General features: G+C 38.4%; 1 protein-coding gene across 3 annotated transcripts in view; it reads left to right on the top strand.

Annotated features, from left to right (window-relative positions):
• The window catches only part of TEK (TEK receptor tyrosine kinase), a 42,054-nt gene extending 29,521 nt beyond the window's left edge, over positions 1-12,533 (top strand). For all 3 annotated transcript variants that reach the window (XM_054809314.1, XM_054809313.1, XM_054809312.1), the window contains 13 exons: positions 11-145; positions 900-1,193; positions 2,518-2,817; positions 3,315-3,472; positions 4,717-4,927; positions 5,876-5,986; positions 6,342-6,532; positions 6,908-7,021; positions 7,887-7,957; positions 8,559-8,599; positions 9,721-9,817; positions 10,282-10,381; positions 10,493-12,533. In XM_054809314.1, the coding sequence (XP_054665289.1) occupies positions 11-145; positions 900-1,193; positions 2,518-2,817; positions 3,315-3,472; positions 4,717-4,927; positions 5,876-5,986; positions 6,342-6,532; positions 6,908-7,021; positions 7,887-7,957; positions 8,559-8,599; positions 9,721-9,817; positions 10,282-10,381; positions 10,493-10,567 (1,898 nt within the window). In that variant the 3' untranslated portion in view covers positions 10,568-12,533. The remainder of the gene's footprint in view (positions 1-10; positions 146-899; positions 1,194-2,517; positions 2,818-3,314; positions 3,473-4,716; positions 4,928-5,875; positions 5,987-6,341; positions 6,533-6,907; positions 7,022-7,886; positions 7,958-8,558; positions 8,600-9,720; positions 9,818-10,281; positions 10,382-10,492) is intronic.

The following is a 12,533-nucleotide window of genomic DNA, read 5'->3' as shown; positions in this document are numbered from 1 at the left end:
TCATTGTCAGTGAAAGGCACAACCAAAAGACTGGACAATCTGGAACCAAAAACAGAGTATCAGTTCTGTGTTCAGCTGAGTCGGCAAGGGGAAGGTGGGGAAGGCCATCCTGGGCCACAGGCTAGCTTCACAACAGCTGCGCTTGGTAAGTCATCATCTTGGCTTTTCACAAAAGGGCTGTTTCAGCTGTTTTTCTCTGTGTTCTCTTCCCTGATCTCTGCCACAGCATCTTCATTTGAGCAAAGAAGCCTAGATATAAAAACTATGTAGAGTCTTTCAAAATAATCTTAGGCAAAGAAAAAAAAAGGAAAAAAAAAAAGATCAGAGGTGAAGAAAACCAGAAAAAGGCAAAGCTATTATTGTTCCTGATTTAGAGTTGGGGATCTGGGAAAGGAAAATTTACATATTTTGGCTGGCTATGCAGCAGAGTTGGAGATAAAAAATCACTTCTTTTCCATGTCAGTCCTTCCTCCTAATACCAAATCAGTCCTTTCTCTTAGTATTAGATCAGTTTACTTTCAAAATGAAGATGCCTGAACAAGCAAAAAAGCTTTTAGTCCACTCAGGATATAGCCCAAACTGAATACAGAAATAAAAGAAAAGGATTGCACCAGGAACTATCTAACAAGAGAGCAAAGAGCTGGTTTGTCACATCTAAAAAGTGCATTTGCAACACCAGCTCAGTGAAGAACCTTTTCGTTGACACAGCAGCTGTTGTTAAGATACTCTGAGACTATCAACACCTCTTAGATGTAATTCCTGCTGAATTGGATGGGGTGGTGGGGAGAATTACCCTTTGTCACTCCAAGCTTTTCCTGGTTGGCAATAACCGATACCCCTATTTTAGCTTGCATACCAGACATGAAATGTTGTTCCCTGTTCACTGTGGCTTTTCCAAGGTCTTCCTCCACCAGAAGGTCTCACTCTCTTTCCAAAAAGTATGACATCACTGAATTTGTCATGGCATCCTTTAACACTGAGGACAGAGGACGACATTCGTGTTGAAGTGGAAAGGAAGAGTGTGAATGACAACGGTGATGAGAGCAGTGTTATTACTCAAGTGCCAGGAAATATGTCCAACCTGATCATTAAAGATCTTGAGCCTAGACAGCAATACATGTGCAGGGTACGGGTGAACACCAGGTCCCAAGGAGAATGGAGCAACTATCTGTATGCATGGACTTTCAGTGACAGTAAGTAGCTGATTCACATCCTTCTGTTTAATACATCCTGTTTTCCCCAGTGATCAGACTGACTGTCACTTAATGACTACATTAAGTGTCATCCTTTATTCTGGTAACACTCAGTTCCTGATGATCACTTGTGTTTGTTATTACTATTATTATGAAGATAGTTCAGTTTCCAAAGAAATTCTTAGGCTGGAAATGATGCGGAACTACTAATGAGTTAAAAAAAAAATATGGAAAAAACAAATTAAAAGCTTGGGAATCCACATCTTCATTTCAGTGCAAATCATGCTTCTGACACACATAGCAATTTTTTCCTCCTCATACTGATGAACCCATGGGGTTCCCTACTCAAAGTTCTTTTGTTACTCAAAAAACCCCAAAACACTCAGACTCTGAAATTGAGCTGTCAATACAGAAATAGTCAGCATTTAAAGAAGGAAGAGAAGATACAATGCAAGGTAAAACCCCTGTGAGCAAAGAGTAGTTAAGCATGCTACACTGCGGACCAATGACTGCCTTTGAATTCCCTGAGCATGAGTAATGTCCTTTCATAATGCCACAACAAATGCCCTATCTGAATGAAGTACCATCTGAACAGACATCCATCTGAATAGCTGATGGGTGCCCCTGCCCATACCACACACTGGAAAAGTGGGCTTCTTCCCCCTTACAGGTCATGTGAGGAAGGCCCTCACTGAGATCCTACATCCATTAACGGAAGTATCAATGGCTGTCATGGGACACTGCAGTTTCCTGAGCTCTGACACCAAACTGCACTAAGGAAAATGTGAGGGTGCTGTTTTCCAGGAGAAGGTACTTAGCTTAGTAGCCATGGGTGTGTCCACAAGTCCAGCACTCACCCCTGCTGGTGGTTTTCTGATGAAAATTGTGGAAATGTTGGTATCCGTTTCCCTTCTTTCTAACAGCCTGTATCCTGAGAGGGGATTGCTCCCTGCGGCAGTGAAAGTATGGGACCTGGGAATCACGTGGGGATGATAATTCAGTATAGAAAGAAATTAACCCTTTCTGCATTAATTTGAAAGTGATCATGTTGTCCTTGCATACAGCTCAGAGCTTTCTATCTTCATCTAAGGACAGGAGTACACTGAATGCCACTCCCAACCTCTGCTGGGAGTATGGAGTACTGCAACATGGGTGGCAGCACATCAAGTTCACAAAACTATTGCATTCAGTTACCATAGCTCATCAACAAAATTCTGCTTCTGCTTAGCACAGCAAAAGCACCAAGGAAAGTGTCTCAACTGCGGAAGGAGAAAGAGGTGGATGTACACTCCAACGCTTTGTGTGTGTTTGTGTTTGTTCTCAGGAATCCCTCCTGCACCATACAACATCAGATTTTCTAACACCACAGACACATCTTCAGTCATCTCTTGGACAACTGCTGAGGGTCATTCCATCTCTTCTATCATCATCAGCTACAAAATCTATGGCAAGGCTGAGTACAACCACATTGATATTATCATAAAGAACACCAGCATTACTCAATACCATCTCAAGGGCCTTGAGCCAAACACTGTGTACCAGGTTCAGATTAATGCTCAGAACAACATTGGCTTGAGCAACCCAAACACATCATTTGAACTGAAGACTCTTCCAGAAACTAAAGGTTGGTTATTCCAGCATGCTGGACTTGCACAAACCAGGGCCAGTGGTATAAACTAGTTAGCTAAGGCAAATTCATAATATTATTTTTTTTAATATTAGTTTTCTTTTGCTCTTAATTTTGACACAAAACACAGCATCATCAAAATTTGATTCTCAGTTCACTGCATGGCATCGGTGAAGTGACAACACGCAACATTTGTGCGTATCCACTAGAAAGTGCCCAACTGCTCATAAATTAAAGGAGCTGCATATAATAAGACTATTAGATCACTGAATGTGACCTTAGGTCTGCTCTGCCTGAATTCAGCAGGACCTGCAGGTGCTCATACATCTGAAAATCAGAGCGTCCAATGTCTGTGACATTTTTGGAAAACAAAGGGCTGTATCTCTATGTCTTTATATGCTTTAGAAGACAGGAGTATTTAGCTATACATTATTCAGGGCACTTTCAGAATTAGCTGGAAGTAATGATGAGCTCTTTATGTGCTTCCTCAACAGCTCCATATGAATCAAAAGGAGGCAAAATGCTCCTTATTGCCATCCTTGGCTCTGCAGGGATGACCTGTGTAACAATTCTCCTGGCCTTTCTCATCATGCTGCAGTTAAAGCGAGCCAACTTCCAGCGCCGAATGGCTCAGGCTTTCCAAAACGTGGTGGTAGGTTTCCAGCTGTCCTGTGTCAGTGTGGTTATTAATTTTGGCCCCATCTTTTCTGTTTTTTCTAATTCCTTTTCCTTGGCCTTCCCAAATACTGTCTTCATGCATGCAGTTAACACTGTTGTTGTAAAGCTTCTCTCCTAGTGACCTCAGAGCTAAAGCAATCACAATTATAGGCTATAAGGGAGACAACCTGGCTTGAAAAAAAGATGCACACCTTTGATCCTTCTCCCTTTTCTGCCTTGTCACATCTGTGTATGACAAGTACTGAGCCAGACAGAATGGAGGCCTGTTCTCCCTTTATGAAGTTGTGCCTGATTTTGAAAACTACATTTTTTAACATTGCTTTTGAGCATCAGCGACTGCTCCATCATGGCTTTTCAACTTGGGGACAGCACACCAGGGAGTAGTCAAGGCAGTATCATAGTTCTAACTGTGAGGAAACTGCTAAAGGTTGTAACATCACATCCATCTATCTATCTGTCCATCCATCCATATGTATTTGTATCCTGCTGTAGTCTCTTTATCACTATGCTTTCCAGTGCTGTTCTCTCACTTCAGAGGGGAACCTCTTAAGCAAAATGAAACTGGGCCAAAGAGCTCCTCCATATAGATCTGCATAGGTTGTTTCATAAACAGACAGCCAGGGGGCTCATCCAAAAAGATGATCAGTCCCCAGGTCACACAGAATAACTCCTGCTCCTTGTCCTGAAACTTTTACAGAAGTATTTCATAGGAATGTGTAATTGAAGTAGAAATGTCTCCTCGAGTATGGAGGAAGATCATTTCCTCTCTCTTTTCTTTCCTTGCTTCTTCTTTCCTCAGTCTTCCTGCTGAGCCTGATCAGCGCAGGATTTAGTCAAGCCTAATACAAGATAAATCTCAAACCTCAGGCTTAAAACTGGGTTTGAGATCAGTTTTACGAAATGATTTTTGTCCATCTCCTTCATCTTCAAGACAATTATAACACTGTTCAGGAGGCTGAGGCCTACAAATGTACTTTTGCATAAATTAGGAGCCCGATTAATTTTGTGGATCTGTGCAGAAGTGCTTGTTGCAGTTAGTGTATAAAGTATGTGTAACTGTCTACTGTACTCACTCTTGCGTTAGCAAGAGATGGATCAGGCTCTGTGTGTGTGTGTGTGTGTACACGAGTCAGCACATGTGTATTCAGGGAGACAATCACAGCATTGGTCTGTAAAGTACAAATCACAGTTAATGTCATTTGCTTAACTCTGTTACAGAGGGAAGAGCCAGCTGTACAGTTTAACTCAGGAACTCTCACCCTGAGCAGGAAAGCCAAAAACAGCCCAGATCCCACCATTTATCCCGTTCTTGAGTGGAATGACATAAAATTTCAAGATGTGATTGGGGAAGGTAACTTTGGGCAAGTCCTGAAAGCACGCATTAAGAAAGATGGCTTACGCATGGACGCTGCAATTAAAAGGATGAAAGGTAGTAAACATCAGAGACTCTGAGACTAAAGACTTTTCTTGGTTGGTTGTTCCAAGTGTTTCTCTGTCATAAGAAATGCTTAGTAGCCTTCTCTTAAACCTAAAATAAATATTCAAATTGCTCGTGAAATCGTATCAGCTGTCACTAAGCCAAGATTCATGCCCTGGCAAAGACTGCATGGTCAAGTTGGTTTATATTTCTAACTGTTAATATCATTAACTATTATGTATTTTTTAATTCATAGGTCAGTACAAACTTAATGTATGAGTTCACCTGCAAAGTGGGAGCCATTAAAAGATGCCTTTAATAGAGAGAGGAGCACAAGTCTAGCCTTGGGGCACAGCATTTGCTCATCTTGATTTACCTTAGCCATTCAGAGACAACTGTATCTATACATCTATATATATACATACATACTATGAGGATCGTTCATTTTCTTTGTACTCATTGGCCATGACTGCCACATTCCAGAGAGAACTACAATACGTAGAATGCTACAAGAACGTGCATTTTCTTGCAATTCACTAGATCATTATCTAGCCAAACTAGGAGACACTCTTAAGTATGATGATCATTTAAAGAAGAACCAAGGTCTGCATGCAGACAGAAATAATCAACAGCACACACATGGAAAGATTTTTAGGCAGCTAGTTTTCGTATGATCTGCTATGACATTTTACATTCTCAAATAATAAGAGAAATGACATGGTATAATAAGATGCTTTCTTTCTCTGCATATGGCTGCTACAGACATTAGATTCTCTTTTTTTTTCCTTTGATGGAAAAATCCTACTTTTTTCAGTAAATACTAATGTGTCCTAGAGTTTTTCTCTCTCTATTGGGCCTGAAGCAGTAGTGCCCCAGCCAGCCCAGAGCCCTCATAATTAACAATATGGTCATCAATTCAGTTCAAAGGAAAACATAAATGCATGCTTATTTGATTTTCAGAATATGCCTCAAAAGATGATCACAGAGACTTTGCTGGAGAACTTGAAGTTCTTTGTAAACTTGGTCATCATCCCAACATCATAAATCTTTTGGGAGCATGTGAACATCGGGGTAAGATAACTCTTGAATGCATGTACTTTAAAAGCTAGTTTGAAAAAAACCAAAAAACCCCACACTACAGCCCAAACATTCCATAGAAACACTAGTTTATAAGCAGGTCTTTCTGCAGCATTTGTTAAAAAGCCAAGTAAACTTGGCGTTAGGTCTACAAGCCCACATTAGTCCTTCAGAAATTATGTTCATCAATAGCTCTAAATTCTCCTCTGCACCTAGGAATTAAGCTTGATATTTCCTCTCCAGTCTGTTTTATGTTTGTTTCTTTTTCACTCAGAGCAGTGTAGTGTCCAAATACTATTAATGACTGTCTTCTATTTTGTGATATGCTCACTATCTGATGTTTCATTAGGATATCTTTATCTTGCTATTGAATATGCCCCCCATGGAAATTTACTGGACTTCCTTCGGAAAAGCAGAGTGCTAGAGACAGACCCAGCATTCGCTATTGCCAACAGTACTGCATCTACACTTTCCTCTCAGCAACTTCTGCATTTTGCAGCAGACGTTGCTAGAGGGATGGATTACTTGAGCCAGAAACAGGTCAGTCTTCAACTCTCTACACACTGAAAGCATCAAAATTAACTTTCCAGGGACTATGCCTTTTCATGAAATCAAAATAAGGTTTGAGTTTTAGCTTCTGTAGTTTTATTTTGTTGTGTTCACTTAGCCTTACCAAATGCTACGGTCATGGTGAATTAAGGAAGAGGCATTAAAACTTACAAATGACGTGGTAACTAACTGCTTTCATCTTCAGATAAAGTTTAAAATGCTCTTGTTAATGATATACCAAGCCATTTGTTTTGGGTTTTGTTCTTATTCTGAATATTTGCAATTTTCAATACATCATTAAAATAATACATGTAAAGCTCATAGATACTGAACTGATTTCATTATTTTTATTTTTTTTAATTGTAGTTTATTCATCGAGATTTGGCAGCAAGAAACATCTTGGTTGGAGAAAATTATGTTGCAAAAATAGCTGACTTTGGCTTATCAAGAGGCCAAGAAGTTTATGTTAAGAAGACCATGGTAAGGATCAAAACAAACTGATAGACTTTGTTTTCCTAATTTTTTCTTTTCTTGTTTCTTACTCTGTGTTGTCATACAAACAAAAATGCAAACTCATGGGTACTACAGAACTGATTAGTTAAATGTTATATATTAACATTATAAATATTTATGTTGTGTTTAATAGACATGCATTACTTGTAAATCAATTCTATAGCCTGTTTATAATATAATATACAATGTAATTGAAAATTATTTATATGAATATGTATGGCAGTAAAATAACCAATTTTGCAGCCAGTCATGAGATTTAGTAAAAATGTATTATAAAACCCCATATAATACACATTTGACATATGAAGAGGTTATATGCATGTGGGTGGATCTGTACAGCTATGAAAACAATAATTTCATACAAGAATTTGTCCAGCTGAGGCAAGCTGGTCTAATTCTATTGAACGAGGCCAAAGCTAGCAAGACAGTAACCAAGGCATGACAGGATCTGTGAGCTGAAAAAGCAGCTGTCCAAAGCTAATGTTTTGGAAGATCTGAAAGACATGTAAAAAGCATCACGTAGTCATAGACCAGGAATAACACTAGCTGGTCACGGTGACAGGATTGGTTAAAGGCATTGTAAGACATCACTCAGGAATTATATCCATTTCCTCTTGATGCTGGTTGGATAAATTTTCTATTGGCTTTATTGTAAACTGTCCCTTTGAGAAGTAAATGCACAACTTAAAGAAATAAGCTTATTTACTGGACTAAGCTTACTTGCCTGAAGTCAGTTTTCTTTGAGGTAACATGCAAAGCAATTGTTGGGGTATAAATTGCAGTATTGCTATCCCAACCACCAACAGATAAACTTTCATGAAATAATTTCCAGGGACGGCTTCCAGTGCGATGGATGGCAATTGAATCTTTGAATTACAGTGTTTACACTACAAACAGTGATGTGTAAGTATGTTTTTAAGTGGTCTTTTTTTAATAAAAAAATATTTTTCAATATCAAGGAAAGTTTGACAGCCAAGATGAGACATCCTCTCAAGAAAACTGAGTAACTGTGTCAGCATAAGTGAGCAACAGAAGCAAAAATAACACCCACAACAAAAAAGTTATTTTATGGCATCATCAGTGTGTGAACAAGTTCTGTGTTCACAAGTGGATTTGGGTCACTACTTTAACTATATTTCTCATTTGAAAGCAGAAACCTGATGAATCCTTGGGGGACCCAGAGGAACTCAGTATTTTAGTCAGGAAACTGGAAGTGATATTTGGCAAAGCAATTCTGTAATAGCACTGTTTGCTGAGAACTTACAGTCTAGTAAAGGACTCTGGTTGACTGGCTGATCAGCTCACAGTGAACTAATTTTGCTAAAGATCTCACTCTTGCTTTCCGATTCTACGAACCCTATCATTATACAAAAATTAATTAAAAAAATATAAAAGAATGAATCACACTTCTCTGTGTTCTCTGAATACTAGCAAAACTATCTACCATTTTATAATATGAAATCTTTGCATTCTTGTTGCACTCCATAATGTCCCTCTGTTGCAGATGGTCATACGGTGTCCTATTATGGGAAATTGTTAGTTTAGGTAAGTATCTGAATTTTATACTGCACAAATAAACCAAGCTGAGCCAAGACAGCTCTGTTCACTCAGTCTATTAAAAATTTATTCCTTTGCAACATAGTTTACTTTTTTTCTGTTTCATTCTAATAAATTTTATTTAGCTTCAGTATGCTTGGAAATGCAATTGTCACATTTTCAATTCATGTACCATTCTAAATGAGAAAAACATAACGCCCATGTGTTCATTGCACTATAAAACCTAGGCCATATCTAAATATAAAATCCAGCATATCACATGATTTATAGCCCTAATCCATTATGTTTTGAGTTTGATGGGTGGCTTTTCCCCAGCCTTCTAGAATCAAGACATATTTTAATGACTGGGAGGGTGTGGAGTGGCAAACATCTCCTACTCCAAGTATTCTCAAAGAAAATTTTGAACATTAATCTTCAAATAAAATTTAGAGTTAACACACCTCTATTCATCATGTATGTAATACACCCTCAAACCATTCAAAATGACTGTGTTACACAGACTTTATGATTTGCCTTGGAGTGTGCCCCATGGTCTGCTGGCCAAGATATGCATACTGACTGAGGTGCACGTTGGGTACTGGACTAATCATGAACTCTTGCTTTCTAATTTGTTCCCACCTTTCCTTAATAAATGGGTTTGCGCTAGATGTGGATGGGAACTAACACACTGCGGTGTGGAAAAAAAAAGAGTCTAAGCAACCAAACATCTGCAAAAAGGGGCAAAACCAGCTGCCAGAATTAGCTCCATGAATCCATATCGGAGCTTATTAATACCATGCTAATGAAGGAATGACTTCCCCACTGTCATTGACGGTATTGCAAAACCAGTTCAAAGACAATCAGATGTAGGCCCTCAGAGTTGTAGAGAAATTTAGACCAGCCCCACAGATGATAGAAATTTATACTCACTTTTATTTTTCTCTTCAATACTGTGCATTAAGCAGTATGGAAACATTAACAACAAAAATGTAGCTTGCAAAATATTCCCTAACACTGGATTAATGTACCTGTTACTGAGTCAGTCATTCCTTTTCATTTCTGCTATGAAATTAAACTTTCTTTTATTCAAACCCCCTTATGTTCATGACAATGGTTAAACTCTGCTTTAGGTGGAACACCTTATTGTGGAATGACATGTGCAGAACTCTATGAAAAACTGCCTCAAGGGTACAGACTGGAAAAGCCTCTCAACTGTGATGATGAAGTGTAAGTAACTGCCTCAGCAAAAAAAAAAGAAACAGAGTAACATGTGCTATAGGAAATACATGATGTCTACAAGAAACTAATAAACTTTTTTTTTCAGGAAAACATAAAAATTACATTTAAAAAATTTAAAAGGCTATACAAGCGGAAATAATTACTTAAGTCCTTTTGTACCCAGCATGCACTGTTATTTGCCATGAACCGTTTCGCACGTGCTCTGCCCCTGCCAGATACCCTGCTCTTTACGCAACATGGCTGGGCTTTAGCTCAAAGTGAGCTTTTTTATTATTCCAGAGAAAAAGAAAATTCTTTTCAGACCGCAACCAGCTGTGGAAAATGTAACTCCAGCTATGTATAAATCCATTTTCCTTTGAAAAATGAAATGTGCACAATTTGTCACTAAACATTAATTTGTAGCTTTAACCTATGTATTTAAACTATCGAATGTTGGTGTTTGATTTTTAAAGGTATGACCTAATGAGACAGTGCTGGAGAGAGAAACCATACGAAAGACCATCATTTGCTCAGATACTGGTGTCACTGAACAGGATGTTAGAAGAAAGGAAGGTAAGAATGAATCCCTAGAAAAGAATTAGGCCATGAATAATTTCATTGTAGTTCAGGATTCTTGAGGTAATGCACCTTGCATCACACTCTTTCTGTTTATTTCCTTCCCAGACCTATGTGAATACTACCCTATACGAGAAGTTTACTTACGCAGGCATTGATTGCTCCGCTGAAGAAGCTGCTTAACACAGGAGAAATCTTCATTCATCAATGATATATTGAAGAAAACCAAAACTTAATCTGCTGGAGTCCAAAATGTGATGTGCTGTGTAGAACTGTGTATAGCTGTAACTGTATATAATACAGTAATACTGTTTTACTGCAGATATGTATGTGTATATCACACAGTAACCTCTGCCTCCACAGGCTGTAGAAGTGTATATACTGTTCAGAGTAGGAATAGACTGAAGTAATGAAATCTGCTGTTTCATATGCAAGGTTTTCTTTTTTCCTAGTCATGTAGATATAGTGTATACATACAATTATCGTAATCCACTAGGTATTGCCATCTTAGATGTTTCTGATACTTTCCAAGAGCTACTGATATCAAAGTCAGTATCTTATAGCAGTATTTCAGACATTTCATTGTGATTCAAACAAAAATGCTAAGCTCAATGTGACAATGGAAGTTGCAAACAGATGTCAATCCAGTATGCTCACCAATTATTAAGACTCCTATTTAAATGTAAAAGTGAGCTAGTAGAAATAGTTTGTTCAAAAATTCTATTGACACTTGTAATGCATGCTATTGCTCTTTCATTGTCCAGTTTAAAAGTCACTATTTGCCTATATGCAAAATATGCATATATTTTGAAGTCTTTATTGCTATTGGAGGCAGCCATACAGCAATTATCATGAAGCATAGGATTGAGGAACATACTACATATTTTTACAATTAGCCTGGATATACATGAGGCTTATTCAATTTGTATTTCATTTAATAATTTCACTGCATAATTATAAATTACTACCTATTATATACAAGCAGGGCTTACTTTTGCTTATTTTATCCCTTATGCAGTGGTATGGCCTCTTAAAAATATTGTACTGGATTACTTCAAAACAATGATATTTGGTGTGCCAGAAAGATCTTGTAAGCCTTAGGTTAGACAAATAGAGGCAGGTATCAAGTCAACCAGGTGGGATCCTGTGGAATTACCCTATTCAGACTTCACATATCAGCTAACCTCATGCTTTGCACATAAGTTCCCCTCGTCCGCTTGTGACTCACCAGCTCATAAATGACCATCAGACCACAGTGACTTTCTAGCTGGGTGGATCAGGCCATCCCCCAAGACTTGGAGGAAGAAGATAGAGAAAGAGAAGAAGGTTTCCCCTTTTGATACTTAATTTGTGAGTGGGTATTTGGTTCGTTACAAGGCAGGGATATCACAGCAGAGTATAGGGTAACATTACTGGCATACACCAGGCTGACTCAAATAGGAGAAGCACCAAGAGCTTATTAAAAGGGAATAAGCCAACAAACAAGGGTGCTGAGATCACTTGTGTGTCCTTGAGATAGGCAGAACTTCCACTGTAAGTACAGGTGCTACAATCCAAGTTTACAAAGAATGCACAGATTCACTAGACCAAGGAACAACTCCAAAATGGAAAAGAGAAACAAATTTCACTGTATTTTTCATAAAAGACTACTCGGCTGGGCATTTTTGAAGCATGGGCATTGCATTTTTCTGTCCAACCAGGTTCCTACAGGTCAGTGAAGTGAACACGAATGGACGTCCATGGGTGTTTTCTAGGCTGCCAGGCAAAGCTAGCTAACAACTTCTGGAACTGCTCCACTTTCTGAACAGAATTTTTCGCATGTCCAAACCAGCTCATTGTCTCTAACAAGCTGACACAAGTGACTATTCTGCTACTTGATGTGAACCCCTCCTACTGTGGCAAGCTTTTACTTGGACCAATATGCCACATAAGGAAAGAATGAGAGGGTCATTCATCAACCCAATAGGTCTTAATACTGTCTGCATTTTAAGTGGTCAAACCTCACTGTAAATTTAGCTGAAGGTCATTTAAGTGTCCTTATAAATATTCTTCATATCTTCATTTAACATTGTGGCATGCATTAACTTTCTAATCTACTGTAATAAATTTTATTTTAAATTGCCATTTAAAAAAAATACACAAAAGAAAA

The sequence above is a fragment of the Grus americana genome, chromosome Z (assembly GCF_028858705.1).
Source record: "Grus americana isolate bGruAme1 chromosome Z, bGruAme1.mat, whole genome shotgun sequence".
NCBI classification, from domain to species: domain Eukaryota; kingdom Metazoa; phylum Chordata; class Aves; order Gruiformes; family Gruidae; genus Grus; species Grus americana.
This window is presented reverse-complemented; position numbering and strand designations above follow the sequence as displayed.